At 44.2% G+C, this 16,315-nt stretch overlaps 1 protein-coding gene across 4 annotated transcripts in view; it reads right to left on the bottom strand.

Annotated features, from left to right (window-relative positions):
* Positions 1 to 16,315, bottom strand: part of dspa (desmoplakin a) — a 105,468-nt gene that overhangs the window by 66,387 nt on the left and 22,766 nt on the right. For all 4 annotated transcript variants that reach the window (XM_068032445.1, XM_068032448.1, XM_068032447.1 and 1 more), the window contains exons 4-5: positions 12,494 to 12,668; positions 1,668 to 1,796 (exon numbers count right to left, since the gene is read on the bottom strand). In XM_068032445.1, the coding sequence (XP_067888546.1) occupies positions 1,668 to 1,796; positions 12,494 to 12,668 (304 nt within the window). The remainder of the gene's footprint in view (positions 1 to 1,667; positions 1,797 to 12,493; positions 12,669 to 16,315) is intronic.

Below are 16,315 nucleotides of genomic sequence, written 5' to 3'. Positions count from 1 at the left end.
TTGCCTCTTATCAGCCCAAACCTGGATATTGTCCAGGTCTTACTGCATTTCTACACGCACTGCCTTAGTATCTGAGGAGTCGTGAATGGTGCTGAACATTGTGCAATCATCAGCGAACATCCCACTTCTGACCTTATGATTGAAGGAAGGTCATTGATGAAGCAGCTGAATATTGTCGGGCCTAGGACACTATCCTGAGGAACTCCAGCAGTGATGTCCTGGAGCTGAAATGATTGACCTCCAGTGGTTAGCACCGCAGCCTTACAGCTCCAGGGACCCGTGTTCAATTCTGGGTACTGCCTGTGCGGAGTTTGCAAGTTCTCCCTGTGACCGCGTGGGTTTTCGCCGGGTGCTCCGGTTTCCTCCCACAGCCAAAGACCTGCAGGTGATAGGTAAATTGGCCTATGGTAGGGAATATGGGATTACTGTAGGGTTAGTATAAATAGGTGGTTGTTGGTCGGCACAGATTCGGTGTGCCGAAAGGGCCCGTTTCAGTGCTGTATCTCTAAATAAAATAAAAATAAAATAAACCACAACCATCTTCCTTTGTGCTAGGTATGACTCCAACCAGTGGAGAGTTTTCCCCCTGATTCCCACTGACTTCAGTTTTGCTAGGGCTCCTTGATGCCATCGACAGTCAGATGCTGCCTTGGTGACAAGGGCAGTAACTCTCACCTCACCTCTTGAGTTCAGCTCTTTTTTTTCCATGTTTAAACCAAAGCTTTAATGAGGTCAGGAGCTGAGTGGCCCTGGCGGAACCCAAACTGAGTGTCACTGATCTGCTGCACGTCTTTGCCGTCTGCTCACAGCCAACTTATCCGTGGGATGTTGCTGGAACTGAGAGACAGCACCCATTTCTTTTCTATCTTCTAACCCAAATCAAAAGAAAATCAAAGCTGTTGGTGCCCGTCTCACATCCCTACAGCTGTATTTTGAAATATGGAAATGACTGCATGGCAGCTCCACTCCTATGTGAGGAATAGCACAGTCCACAGTACATCAAGCTGGAACAATCTAATGTGACTTCAAGCAAGACACTGCTTGGGTTTGTAGCTCTCAACAAAACATTCGCTACATTGATCTAAGACAATGATGCAGTTAACTTAACTTCACAAATTCTCAGTTTCAATTTTAAAAAGTACCTGTCTCATTCACATTACTGCTCTTCATACACACTTCATATGCACATAAGCTTAACACGTTAGTCCATTTCTAGTTATAGATCATGCTGCTTTTTAAATGTTCAAAATTATAAATCTGCAGCAGCACACGTTAAAAGAAGCTTCCTTTATTCGACGTACAAACAAAAACACAGCATTTCCACTTCTGTAGTCCCCAGCCGACAACCTTCCACCTATTCACTTTAACCTGCTGCAAATCATAGCAGAATACCTCAGCCACAATATTTTTTCTCATCCCAGAAGATTTTAAACTCAAGACAGTGCAACAATTTCAGGAGGTGGATTTTTCCAGTTTACTTAAAAACATTCCATTTTTAGCATGGACTCAGGTAACAAAGGCCAGTTTGGAGAATTTCGTGGACGTATGTTCCTTCCTCCAGGAATATTGTTCCAAGCGCAGCAGTGACATTCTTTCCATATATGTTTCCATTTACATTGAAGCACAACTTGAGGGAAAAATATTCAACAACGCCTTTACATAATTACCTGTTCCATTTTGATTTTCTCTATTTTCCAGCGAAAGTCTTCTAGAGTCTTATGGTGTCTTCTTTGATCATTTATTTGTTGTTCCACTGAAGCTGCATCTACTCCCCATTCTTGTGCCTCTAACACATTCTGTACGGGGAATGAAAGAGATCGATTTAGGCAGAATATTAATTTTTGAGTCCCTTTAATCTTATATAAAAGCTATTTGCCGATTGCGATTTAGGTGGTTTTAATTTTTACTAAAATAATTTAGTCTACGTTTTGACGTGATAGAAGACCCAAGCATAAAGAATGATGGCAAAAAAAAAAAAAAAATCAAACCTTGGACAGAGTTTTGTCCACATGGTTCACGAAATCAAGCATAAAATGAATATTGATGACTTTATCTGCATTTAACATAAACATACAGAGCTGGATTTAGCTTTCCTATACCACCTAAGCAGAGAGGCCGACAGCCAGATACCTACCCCTAAACCAGCCATTGGACAGTTTCCCCATCCCTCTCCCCCACACTGCATCCACCCCCCCTTCCCCTTCCCAACCCACACCTGGCAGCTGTACCGCCCTGGAGGATAATCCAGGCCATGAACTAAATTCTATTTTGAAAACCTTTAAACCACTGCTCGCAACAGATTTCACTCTCCTCCCACAGACACCACAACTACTTCAAACATCAGTATCAGCCTGTGCAACCCAATCCATCTCTCAGGTTTTGTATTACTTTGACCATCTGCAGACTGTCCATATTATACTGGAAAAATCATAGAATGGTCACAGCACAGAAGCGGGCCATTCAGCCCATCATGTCCATGCTGGCTCTCTGTAAGAGCTACTCAGCTAGTCCCACTCCCCTGCTTTTTTCCCCCGTCGCCCTGAAAATGTTGTCTCCAGGTAATTATCCAATTCCCCTTTGAAAGCCACGATTGAATCTGCCTCCACCACACCCTCTGGCAGTGCATTCCAGATTCTAACCACTCGCTGCATAAAAAGGTTTTTCCTCATGCCGCTGTTGCTTCTTTAGCCAATCACCTTAAATCAATGTCCTCTGGTTCTTGACTCTCTGCCAATGAGAACAGTTTCTTCCCATCTACTCTGTCTAGACCCCTGATGATTTTGAACACCTCTATTAAATCTCCTCTCAACCTTCTCTTCAATTAAAAAGTGCACATTATTGTCCTGTAGGTTGGATAACAAGAGTTCTTTATAAAATAAAAGCACAATTATTTAGCCAACCTAATTAGCCCGAGTGTCCAGTAGAACAAATAGAACGTGGCTGTTTAAAAAGTAAGAAAATTAATTTACAGCTGAATAAGTTATTATGTAGATGGGCATAGCATGATATAAGCATAGTGATTAAGTTGATATTGCTGTGGGATCTGAATGAATGTGGCATCATATAACATACTATAATATTACAAAGTTACACTGACAGAGTACTAGAAAATAAACTATACACCAAAGGCAACCATTTTTCATTTTTAGCACACTACCACCCACACTATGGCCTGAAATTTTCTGGAAAACCCACCCAAATTCAGGTAGTGCTGAGGCAGTCCAGCAAGTGAAATGGGGTGGGAAGGTCCACTACTGAAACCCAACTGCAAAAAAAGTATTATTTTCCTGTGAAGACTTCAACGTACAGTGTTGCAGGCAGGTAGCCCTGCTGCCCCCACACCCTCATCTCCCCTCCAGGAAAATGGCCTGGAGACTGGGATGGAGCAGGGAAATTGGCAGGCTGGCTGGGTTATTTTTAGCACCCGCCCACCTCCGTTCCTGGCCCCAGAACTCTGCCCCACCACAATAAATAGTGTTGAATCCAGTACTGTATCCCTAATGCAGGAAAGTATCAGTGAGGTTATTGCTTGCATAGATTGGCGCACCTATATGATTGAAATACCTGGAGTGACTTTTTTTTTTTTTTAATTCATTTATGGAATGTGGGCATCGCTGGCTAGGACAGCATTTATCGCCCATCCCTAATTGCCCTGGAGAAGGTGGTGGTGAGTTGCCTTCTTGAACCGCTGCAGTCCATGTGGAGTAGGTACACCAACAGTGCTGAGCAGAAGGGAGTTCCAGGATTTTGACCCAGGAAAAGTGAAAGAAAGGCGATATAGTTCCAAGTCAGGATGATGTGTGACTTGGAGGGGAACTTGCAGGTGGTAGTATTCCCATGCAACTGCTGCTGTTGTCCTTCTAGGTGGTACAGGTCGCAGATTTGGAAGATGCAGTCTAAGGAGCCTTGGTGCATTGCAGCAGTGCATCTTGTAGATGGTACACACTGCTGCCACTGGAAGTTGGTGGTGGAGGGAGTGAATGTTTGCGGATGGGGTACCAATCAAGCGGGCTGCTATGTCCTGGATGGTGTCGAGCTTCTTGAGTGTTGTTGGAGTGGCACCCAACCAGTTAAGTCCAGAGTATTCCATCACACTCTTGACTTGTGCCTTGTAGATGGTGGACAGGCTTTGGGGAGTCAGGTGGTGAGTTACTTGCCGCAGGATTCCTGGCCTACCACCTGCTCTTGTAGCCACGGTATTTATATGGCTACTCCAGTTCAGTTTCTGGTCAATGGTAACCCCCAGGATGTTGATAGTGGGGGATTCAGTGATCGTAATGCTATTGAATGTCATGGGGAGATGGTTAAGATTCTCTCTTGTTGGAGATAGTCATTGTCTGGCCCTTGTGTGGCATGAATGTTACTTGCCACTTATCAGCCCAAGCCTGGATATTGTCCAGGTCTTGTTGCATTTCAACGTGGACTGCTTCAGTATCTGAGGAGTTGCAAATGGAACTGAAAATTGTGCAATCGGCGAACGTCCCACTTCTGACCTTATGACTGAAGGAAGGTCATTGATGAAACAGCTGAAGATGGTTGGGCCTAGGACACTACCCTGAGGAACTCCAGCAGTGATGTCCTGGAGCTGAGATGATTGACGTCCAACAACCACAACCATCTTCCTTTGTGCTAGTTATGACTCCAACCAGCGGAGTGTTTCCCCCCCGATTCCCATTGACTCCAGTTTTGCTCGGGCTCCTTGATGCCATACTCGGTCAAATGCTGCCTTGATGTCAAGGGAAGTCACTCTGACCTCACCTCGAGTTCAGCTCTTTTGTTCATGTTTGAACCAAGGCTTTAATAACGTCAGGAGCTGAATGGCCCAGGCGGAACCCAAACGGAGCGTCAATGAGCAGTATATTGCTAAGCAAGTGCCGCTTGATAGCACTGTCGACGACACCTTCCATCACTTTACTGATGATCGAGAGTAGACTGATGGGGCAGCAATTGGCCAGTTGGACTTGTCCTGCTTTTTGTGTACAGGATATACCTGTGCAATTTTCCACATTGCCAGGTAGATGCCAGTGTTGTAGCCGTACTGGAACAGCTTGGATAGGGGTGCAGCTAGTTCTGGTCTTCAGTACTACTGCCAGAATGTTGTCAGGGCCCATAGTCTTTGCAGTATCCAGTGCCTTCAGTCATTTCTTGATATCATGTGGAGTGAACTGAATTGGCTGAAGTCTGGCATCTGTGATGCTGGGGACCTCAGAAGGAGGCCGGAATAGATCTTCCACTCGGTACTTCTGGCTGAAGATTGTTGCAAATGCTTCAGCCTTATCTTTTGCACCGATATGCTGGGCACCGCCATCACGGAGGGCGGGAATATTTGTGGAGCCACCTCCTCCTGTTAGTTGTTTAACTGTCCATCATTCATGAAAGGAAGTGGCAGGACCGCAGAGCTTAGATCTGATTCATTGGTTATGGAATTGCTTAGCTCTGTCTATCACATGCTGCTTATGCTGTTTGGCATGCAAGTAGTCCTGGGTTGTAGCTTCACCAGGTTGACACCTCATTTTGAAGTTGGCCTGGTGCTGCTGGTAGCATGTCCTCCAGCACTCTTCATTGAAACAAGGTTGATCCCCCAGCTTGGTAGCAATGGTAGAGTGTGGGATATGCCGAGCCGTTAGGTTACAGATTGCGGTTGAGTACAATTCTGCTGCTGCTGATGGCCCACAGTGCCTCAAGGATGCCCAGTTCTGAGTTGCCAGATCTATTCTAAGTCTATCCCATTTAGCACAGTGGTAGTGCCACACAAAATGGAGGGTATCATCAATGTGAAGACAGGACATAGTCTCCACAAGGACTGTGCGTTGGACTCTCCTACCAATACTGTCATGGACAGATGTATCTGTGACAGGTAGATTGGTGAGAACGAGGTCAAGTATGTTTTCCCCCTCGTTAGTTCCCTCACCACCTGCCGCAGACCCAGTTTAGCAGCTATGTCCTTAGGACTCAGCCAGCTCGGTCAGTAATGGTACTACTGAGCCACTCTTGGTGATGGACTTTGAAGTCCCCCACCCAGAGTACATTCTGCACCCTTGCCACCTTCAGTGCTCCCTCCAAGTGGTGTTCAACATGGAGGAGTACTGATTGATCAGCTGAGGGGGGTGTCAGTAGTTGGTAATCAGGAGGTTTCCTTGCCTATGTTTGGCCTGATGCCATGAGACGTCATGGGGTCTGGAGTCGATGTTGAGGACTCCGAGGGCAACCCCCTCCCGACTGTATAACACTGTGCCGCCACTTCTTCTGGGTCTGTCCTGCCGATGGCAGTATCTGGGACATTGTCTGTAAGATATGATTCCATGAGTATGACTCTCTCAGGCTGCTGCTTGCCTAGTCTGTGGTACAACTCTCCCAAATTTGGTCCAAACCCCCAGATGTTAGTAAGGAGGACTTTTGCAGGGTTGACAGGGCTGGGTTTGCCATTGTCGTTTCCAGTGCCTAGGTCGATGCCAGGTGGTCCGTCCAGTTTCATTCCTTATTGACTTTGTAGCAGTTTGATACAACTGAGTGACTTGCGAGGCCATTTCAGAGGGCATTAAAAGTCAACCACATGCTGTGGGTCTGGTGTCACAGGTAGGCCAGACCAAGCGAGGATAGCAGATTTCCTTCCCTAAAAGGACATTCTTGATCCAGATGCTTTTTCATGGCCATCATTAGACTATCTTTTAATTCCTGATTTATTCATTGAATTCAAATTCCACCTTCTGTCATGGTGGGATTTGAACTCATATCCCCAGAGCAATACCTTGAGTCAGTAGGTTACTATTCCATTGACAATAGCGCCTCCACTCCATAAAGCAACCTATTCAAACCTTGGAAATTAAAGGTTGTTGCTGGATTCAAACAATTCAAGAATAGAATTAAATTTTGGAAAGTAATGGCTTTCCCCGTTGGAACTTCATTGTACCATGCTTGGAGGAAGAGGATGATGAGGCGACATGGACGATAGGATGGACACCAGCAAAGGACAAAATCACACACACAGGCAACACCCAACCTGTGGTTACCCACACCAATCAACCAACCAACGAGGTTGTCAAGAAAACCCTATATGCCAAATGAAAAATATTCATTTCATCAGTTGGAAACTTACATTAGACTTTTAATGGAAAAAAAATCTTACAGTTGGCATTTAAAAAAAAAACTAGCAGCCAAGATGGCCACTGCAACTTGCATCTGAAATACCAGGAGGAGATTGAACTGGGAATAATGCTTTGGCTAACTGAGTAGATTACCCAGATCATCCTCCTTAGCGAGCCATTCAAAATCATCCTGAGGCATTCATAAGTGGAGATGTCCCTCCAAGGGGTAAACACTGACAACCCCACCTGTGAGAGCTTTTCGGTTTAAGACTTTGGAACTCATTAAAAACAAAGGGAATTGAGAGAACCACATGACCATCTGTCCATCTCTGAAAAAACAGAAGTTTTGTTACACTCAAAGAGACAAGCAGAAACTGAGAATGCAGCAGCAGAGAAAGCTGTGGGCTTCCCTTTCTCTCTCTCTCCCCCAGAAAACATCAAGTTTGAAAACTGTCTGTGACTGTGGAACCTCCAAACCTACAGACTGTTTGAGCCGGCGACCAAGGGAAGAGAGCCAACTATACCAAAACTCACTGGATTCCAGTAGGGTACCAGTGGATTGGAAAACCGCTAATGTGACGCCCCCATTCAAGAAAGGAGGGAGACAGAAAGCAAGAAACTATAGACCAGTTAGCTTAACATCTGTCATTAAGGAAGAAATAGCAGGACATTTAGAAAAACATAATGCAATCAAACAGAGTCAACATGGTTTTATGAAAGAGAAATCACGTTTGACAAATTTGTTTGAGTTCTTTGAGGCTATAACAAGCAGAGTAGATAAAGGGAAACCAGTAGATTTAGTGTATTTGGATTTTCAGAAGGCGTTCAATAAGGTGCCACATAAAAGATTATTGCACAAAATAAGAGCTCAGGGTATTGGGGGGTAATGTGTTGGCATGGATTGAGGATTGGCTAACACACAGAAGGCAGAGAGTCGGGATCAATGGGTCTTTTTCAGGTTAGAAAGCCGTAACTAGTGGGGTGCCACAAGGATCGGTCCTAGGGCCTCAACTATTTACAATCTATATTAATGACTTAGAGGAAGGGACAGAGCGTAGTGTATCCAAATTTTCTGACGATACAAAAATAGGTGGAAAGGCATGTTGTGAATCTGCAAAGGGATATAGATAGGTTCAGTAAGTGGGCAAAAACTTGGCAGATGGTGTTCAATGTGGGAAAGTTAAGGTTACGTGAGGTCGTCCACTTTGGTAGAAAGAATAAAAAGGCAGATTATTTAGATGGAGAAAGACTACAAAATGCAGTACAGAGGGATCTGGGTGTTCTTGTACATGAAACACAAAAATGTTAGCATGCAGGTGCAGCAAGTAATTAGTTTAGTTTAGAGATACAGCACTGAAACAGGCCCTTCGGCCCACCGAGTCTGTGCCGACCATCAACCACCCATTTATACTAACCCTACACGAATTCCATATTCCTACCACATCCCCACCTGTCCCCTATATTTCCCTACCACCTACCTATATTAGAGGTAAATTGGCCATTAGCAATTGCCCATCAACCTGCAAGTCTTTGGCATGTGGGAGGAAACCGGAGCATCCGGAGAAAACCCACGCAGACACAGGGAGAACTTGCAAACTCCACACAGGCAGTACCCAGAATTGAACCCGGGTCGCTGGAGCTGTGAGGCTGCGGTACTAACCACCGCGCCACTAAGCCGCCCATAATTGGGAAGGCAAATGGCATTTTGGCCTTTATTGCTAGGGGGTTAGAGTTTAAAAATAGAGAAGTCTTGTTACAACTGTACAGGGTGTTGGCGAGGCCACACCTGGAATACTGTGTACAGTTTTGGTCCCCGTATTTAAGAAAGGATATACTGGCATTGGAGGCAGTTCAGAAAAGGTTCACTAGGCTGATTCCTGGGATGAAGGAGTTGTCTTATCATCAAGAACGGTTAAACAGGTTGGGCCTTTATTCATTGGAGTTTAGAAGAATGAGGGGTGATCTTATTGAAACATATAAAACTTTAAGGGGGCTTGACAGGGTAGATGTTGAGAATATGTTTCCACTGGTGGGAGAATCTTGATCGAGGGGACATAGTTACAGAATCAGGGGTCATACATTTAAAACTAAGATGCAAAGGAACTTCTTCTCTCAGAGGGTAGTGAATCTCTGGAATTCTCTACCTCAGTTGTGGAGGCTAGGTCACTAAATGTATTTAAAGAGGAGGTAGATAGATTTTTGAAATCTTGGAGAGTCGAGGGTTATGCGGAGCAGGCCCAAAAAGAGGAGGCCTGGGACAGATCAGCCATGATCTTACTGAATGGCAGGGCAGGCTTGAGAGGCTGAATGGCCTACTCCTGTTCCTATTTCTTATGTTCTTCTGTAACTACATTGCTGCCTTCACGAAAACCCTGATCAAAGCAGGCTGAACTTTGAATAGAGAGGACTTCAAGAATACAGCTTCAGCCGGAGGACTACCAGATCACCCTCTTCACAGACTGTGTAGTTATGTTCCATTTATTCTGGACTTTAATCCAACCACCAAATCAAATTTTCCCTCTGTAATGTGTGTGTGTGATTCTCACGTGAATGTGTAGCGTATTTTTTTTAAAATTGGGATTAGAGTGTTAAGTATAATAAACTTACCTCGTTCTTGTTTAAACTCAAGAAAACATGTCCAATTGGTTCTTTCACAATCACAGTAAAAGGTAAAAGGTAACACACTCATGGAGGTGGTAAGCACAACCACTGTTGAAAAGGAATAAACCTGCTGTGGCCAAACAAGAGGAAGGGCAGAGGGGTACGTAAAATCCCCTCCTCACCTGGCCGTAACAGAGGTCCTATCTGGATTTTTCCTATTGGCATTGTGTAATAAGGTTTTTGTTTCTCCCACTGCAGAAAGTGAGATTTACCAATTGCTGGCACCTGACCTGCAGCTCCTGGTCATTGGGGCACAATTGTAAAAGGTGAGGACTACTCTAAATTTATGTAACTGGACATTTTGAAGCAGGCTCAGATAACATTAGACATTCAGCAGTGCATATTTCAGGAAATAGTTGACAAAATCCCTACTCAGGCAAACCTCAAATTCATTATTTTTCACTAAACGCAATAATTTTCAAGCGTGCAATTCTACAAGGGCAGGCTGCCACTGATAACACCCATGTGAGAATAAAGGCCTCATCTGAAAATCAATGACTGTGTAGCTTGTGAGTAATGCCAACTACTTCATTCTGCATGTCAATGTGTGCTACCCTGGAAGCAGCTGCGATTCTTTTGTTCTCAGGCAATCCATGATACCTGAACTCCCTGGACAGAGCAACATGACCAAGGGTACCTGCTTCAGCCAGTACCTCTCTGTCATCCAAGAACAAAAGCTGTAAACAGCTTCAATGAAGTACTGACTGCTGCTCGATTAATAATTGAGGTCCTGCATACATTTCATTGTGATAATGCTATGTGATGGAGGATTTCCTCTACCTTTCTTTTTGTTTATTCATTCATGGGATGTGGGCATTGCTGGCCAGACCAGCATTTATTGCCCATCCCTAATGCCCTCGAGAAGGTGGTGGTGACCTGCCTTCTTGAACTGCTGCAGTCCATTTGGGGTAGGTATACCAACAGTGCTGTTAGGGAATTCCAGGATTTTGACCCAGCAACAGTGAAGGAACGGCGATATAGTTTCAAGTCAGGATGGTGTGTGACTTGGAGGGGAACTTGCAGGTGGTGGTGTTCCCATGCATTTGCTGCCCTTGTCCTTCTAGTTGGTAGAGGTCGCGGGTTTGGAAGGTGTTGTCTAAGGAGCCTTGGTGCATTGCATGTTGTAGATGGTACACACTGCTGCCACTGTGCGTCGGTGGTGGAGGGAGTGAATGTTTGTAGATGGGGTGCCAATCAAGCAGGCTGCTTTGTCCTGGATGGTGTCGAACTTCTTGAGTGTTGTTAGAGCTGCATCCATCCAGGCAAGTGAAGAGTATTCCATCACACTCCTGACTTAGTTTAGATTTAGTTTAGTTTAGAGATACAGCACTGAAACAGGCCCTTCGGCCCACTGAGTCTGTGCCGACCATCAACCACCCATTTATACTAATCCTACACTAATCCCATATTCCTACCACATCCCCACCTGTCCCCTATATTTTCCCTACCACCTACCTATACTAGGGGCAATTTATAATGGCCAATTTACCTACCAACCTGCAAGTCTTTTGGCTTGTGGGAGGAAACCGGAGCACCCGGAGAAAACCCACGCAGACACGGAGAACTTGCAAACTCCACACAGGCAGTACCCAGAATTGAGCCTGGGTCGCTGGAGCTGTGAGGCTGCGGTGCTAACCACTGCGCCACTGTGCCTTGTAGATGGTGAACAGGCTTTGGGGAGTCAGGAGGTGAGTTACTTGCCTCAGGATTCCTAGTCTCTGACCTGCTCTTGTAGCCAGGGTATTTATATGGCTACTCTAGTTCAGTTTCTGGTCAATGGTAGCCCCCAGGATGTTGATAGTGGGGGATTCAGCAATGACAATGCTGTTGAATGTCAAGGGGAGATGGTTAAATTCTCTCTTGTTGGAGATGGTCATTGCATGGCACTTGTGTGGCGTGAATGTTACTTGCCACTTATCAGCCCAAGCCTGGATATTGTCCAGGTCTTGCTGCATTTCTACACGGACTGCTTCAGTATCTGAGGAGTCACGAATGGCGCTGAACATTGCACAAACATCAGTGAACATCCCACTTCTGACCTTATGATTGAAGGAAAGTCATTGATGAAGCAGCTGAAGATGGTTGGGCCTAGGACACCGTCCTGAGGAACTCCTGCAGTGATGTCCTGGAGCTCAGATGATTGACCTCCAATAACCACAACCATCTTCCTTTGCGCTAAGTATGATTCCAGCCAGCAGAAGGTTTTTCCCAACTCACTCAAACATTTCCACACTTGGACTCAGGAAGTGGAAGGAACAATATGTGAGATATCATAAATAAAGAAATGAATGAGATGGTTAATGTACACACTATGTGAAGATTAAGGGCAGGAGAGTCCCATTTATCATTTAACCAAGCCTAGTGTCTTCCCCTCAAGCCACTTTCCATAGCACTGGAAATGGGAATATTGCCCACCATCTCATTATAATAGGGGTCATACTATCAAATATTCCCATTATATTCACTTTTGGAAAAATGAATATTGAACTAAATTGATGTAAACACCAACTTCACCTAATATCCAGCCCTACATCTGTTAGGACTTATTCCTGAATACGATCCCTGGTGTACTTTTCTTTAAAAATCAAAAAAATTCAAAAATTAGTGGATAAGTGAGACATTGAGAAAGGACAGAACGCTGAAAAAAGTTAAGATAATAATTTTAAAAACTGAATTTAACAGTTCTTTTCATTATTCTGTAAACATTTCAATATTTATTTTATTTTTTTTTTTAAAGTGTGACTTACCTTCTGCTGTTTTACCCAACTGAACAGCTCATTGGTAGACTTTGAAAGCCCTTCATCCCAGGAACCTCTGGGTCTCCGTTGCCACGTTGCCCCGCTCCCTTCAACCATTCGGTCCGTGTAATGGTCGGAGAGAATTTTCGAAATGGCACGCATCTGATCACGAAGGTGAAACACACTGTAGAACAGTTTCAAAGATATTGAATACTGAACAGATCAAACTGAAAAAGGACACAAACTACCTATAATATTGGTTTTCCACTATCAGCTTTGACATTGGTGTGTGTTATCCACATCTGTATTACAAGGTGGTTTTAACTCTCATTCCAATGAATTAGCAGCAACTTCATGGAGTCGATTTTCATCTTTACTGTCTAAGTATAAAACGTTGTAGAGCACAAAGGAGGAGATTATATGTCCATAACACAGCCCACCTGACAGGAATAGGGGAGGAGAGGCCCAAGGATTACTTACAGCTCCAACTAAGGATTCCAGCCAAAAATTTTTTTTTTTTTTTAAAAACCTTACTTATTTTGGTATCTTCTGGCTACTCTGCTGCCAGGTTTGATACCAGGTAGGCCTTCAGTTTAAAATAAAATGTTGCAGCAGCAATGACATCATTGGGATGTGACTTTTAAATTTAAACTGGGCCCTCACTTGCCTTGCCTTGCAGGTGCCTTGGCTGCATTCAAAAGATAAGGTAAGAAGTCACCAGGCAGGAATGGTGACCCGAGACCGGTAAGTGGACTCGGCCTGATCCTAACCACCCCTACACACAATTCCTGCTGGGTGAGGAGGGTTAATATTGACCCCATAAGGTCATCAACATATAATCAATATTATGAAACTGCAGAATCTGATGAATCGAACCAATCTGCAACAAAACACTGTAAAAGTAAACAGGTGAAGATCTGGCTCAGTTTGTTTTCTGTTAACCTTTAATATTGCTAGATTTCCAGAATTATGCTATTTGCAATTATATTGTAATTGCAAAATTTCAGTAACCTGACAGTCCAACATCCTTTATTACCCTGGCAATTAAATTTTCACGTGAGCTCTGTTAGGGAAAGCTGGACTTGCAATGAAAATACAACATAAAATAAATCACTACCCACAAGCCTTTTGAGATAAGATATTCTCATTTAATTTTGGGCTACAGAAAAAGATTGCTTCAAACATATTTCAAATTTATTTTGATACAAAAGCACAGTACTGCAGACGACAGAAACGCTGGGCTGGACTTTATAGGGCCCCCAACGTCAGGCTCTGTGGTAATTGGGGTGGGGGAGGGCAGGCCGGAAGATAGTTTCAGCAGAGGCCCGCCACAGAGTCCGATGCCGGGAGGGCCAAGACCAGTCCTCCCGGCGATGGCAAGGCTCCTTCGCGGACCCCGCTGCTGGGGCGACGAGATGTGAATTTAAATATTTAAATCAGTACACTGAATATATTTAAATAAACATATCTCCAATCTTACAAGCTTGACACGATCTTCAGAGTGGTAGCCGGCACTCCCGCACCTTCACTTCCCCATCTGGAGAAGGGAGGCATGACACTGGTGGGGGCGTGCAGGGGCGGAGTTACGAGTTTTAGTGTGGGGGGGGGGGAAGGGACGGAGTCAAATAATTGTAATGAGTGTAGGGGATGATGGGAAGGGCTGAACTTTAAACTTTGTACAGTCTGGGGACAGCAGGGAGGGAAGGTCAAATTTCAAAAGCTTCGTGTTTTGGGAGTGGGAAGGGCAAATACTGGGGGTAGGAAAGGGACGAGAGAATTTTTATTACAACAGTTGGTGGGGGAAGGGGTAATGCTTTAAAAGTTTAAATTTACTGGCAGGGCTGGTTGCCCTTTAAAAATGGAGCTAGTGTCTGCGCACAGGCAGCTGGATTATATCCTCAAATCAATCTGGAGTTGATAATTTAGCACACTATTTTCATGCCTATATTCAGCCTGCTGCAACTACCAATGTTAAAAAGCAAGCTTCACTGAACTACTTGTCTCACTAAAACTGCTGCACTGCAGGTTACACGGGGGCATTAAAAGGACTGGCATTCAGAATCAGATCCTCAGTATGATATTCTCAAACTCCTATTTCCAAAGCTCTTCAATTTATCTTCCTGTATAGAATATGGTTATTATAATAGTAAGTTTACTTCAGGTTGATGCACAATGTAATGTTTCTATGTATGGCAGGTTCCTGCAAAGACTTGGTGTTGCAGAACACTAATTTATTCACAAGCTGCACCAGTGTGACAGATTGGATCCCTCCCACAATGAGTGCCTGATCTAAAATGGGTTGTTACAGGTTTCAGGAGAAGTGTTTTTGAGTGGTAGAGAATGGAAGAAAATCATTTTAAAGGCATTCACAGATGATTATGTCCCTGTCTTATAGTTAGCATAACAAGGAACAGAATTAAGCTAGTGTCAATCCAAAACACAGACTGGACCCCGGCGAATGAGTTCAACAAAAAGGTCAATATAAAATTGTTAAGAAGGTTGCTGTCCATGATCTTTCCTGTAATTGTCTGTTGTTTAATTTGCCCTATGACTATGTCAATAAAACTTTCCTGATATTGTGTAACAAATCTCACTATCTCAATCAATTAAGTTGCTGCCAATTGCTATAGTTCTGCTTGTAGGCGAATAAAGAAATTTATGAAGTTAACTTTCAGAATTTGCAAGCCTCATCATTCAGCTTCTTAAATTAGTCTAGTAGCTAACCAACCATTAATAGTACTTTTTAGTCTTTTGGGGTATCTTGATAACATACTTCCTTTTTCAGATTTATAGTTGAGTGGAAAATCTAACTTTATATCACTGTTTTGTTAGCTTAAAAAATACGAACCTAAAATGTTCATAATTAGTCCACAACTTAACATAGTTTTTTCTCTATCTGGCTACATCAACTACTAATGTGGTTGACTTTTAACTGCCATCTGAAATGTCCTAGCAAGACACTCAGTCCAAGGGCAATTAGGGATTGGCAACAAATGCTGGCCTTGCCAGCAACGCCCACATCCCATGAAAGAACAAAAAAAAAACTGTATGCAGAAAATAGCTTGAGACAATGCAGGATGAGAGGAGGGAGAAAATGACGGAGAGAAGATGGTGGGTAAGGTGGGATACAGAAAGTGAGGGACAGAGAAAGTGAGGAAGGGACTGAGTGGAGGAAGGGCTGGAATTTAACAGCGAGGTGGTTAGAATCATAGAATTGTTCGGCACAGAAGCAGGCCATTCGGTCCATCATGTCCGTGCTGGCTCTCTGCAAGTGCAAATCAACTAGTCCACACCCTGGCCCTTTCCCCATAGCACTGCAACTTTTTTCTCTTCAGGTGTTTATCCAATTCACTTTCGAAAGCCACAATTGAAATTTGCCTTTACCACACTCAGGTAGTGCATTCCAGATCCTAACCACTCGCTGCATAAAAAAAGTTTGCTCATGTCACCTTTGGTTCTTTTGTCAATCACCTTAAATCATGAACCCTCTGTCAAAGGGAACATTTTCTCTCTATCGACTCTATCTAGACCCCTCTTTGAATAAGTCTAGGAAATCTGCTCTCAACATTCTCTAAGGAGACCAACTCCAGCTTCTCCAATCTATCCTTGCAACTGAAGTCGTTCATCCCTGAGATTATTCTTGTAACTCTTTCTGCAACAATGGAGGCCCAATGGTGGCCCCAGAGTGGAGGCAAGTTGGGTGGGCCTCACTGGGGGCAGTCGGCCCTGAAAAGGATGGGGGGGGGGGGGGGGGGTCAGACTGTAGGGCGGTGTGGGGAGTTGTTTCAGTGCGGGCGGCCCATGCTGCTGGGGGACCCTCAGTGGGGAACA

The sequence above is a fragment of the Heterodontus francisci genome, chromosome 5 (genome assembly GCF_036365525.1).
Source record: "Heterodontus francisci isolate sHetFra1 chromosome 5, sHetFra1.hap1, whole genome shotgun sequence".
NCBI classification, from domain to species: domain Eukaryota; kingdom Metazoa; phylum Chordata; class Chondrichthyes; order Heterodontiformes; family Heterodontidae; genus Heterodontus; species Heterodontus francisci.
This window is presented reverse-complemented; position numbering and strand designations above follow the sequence as displayed.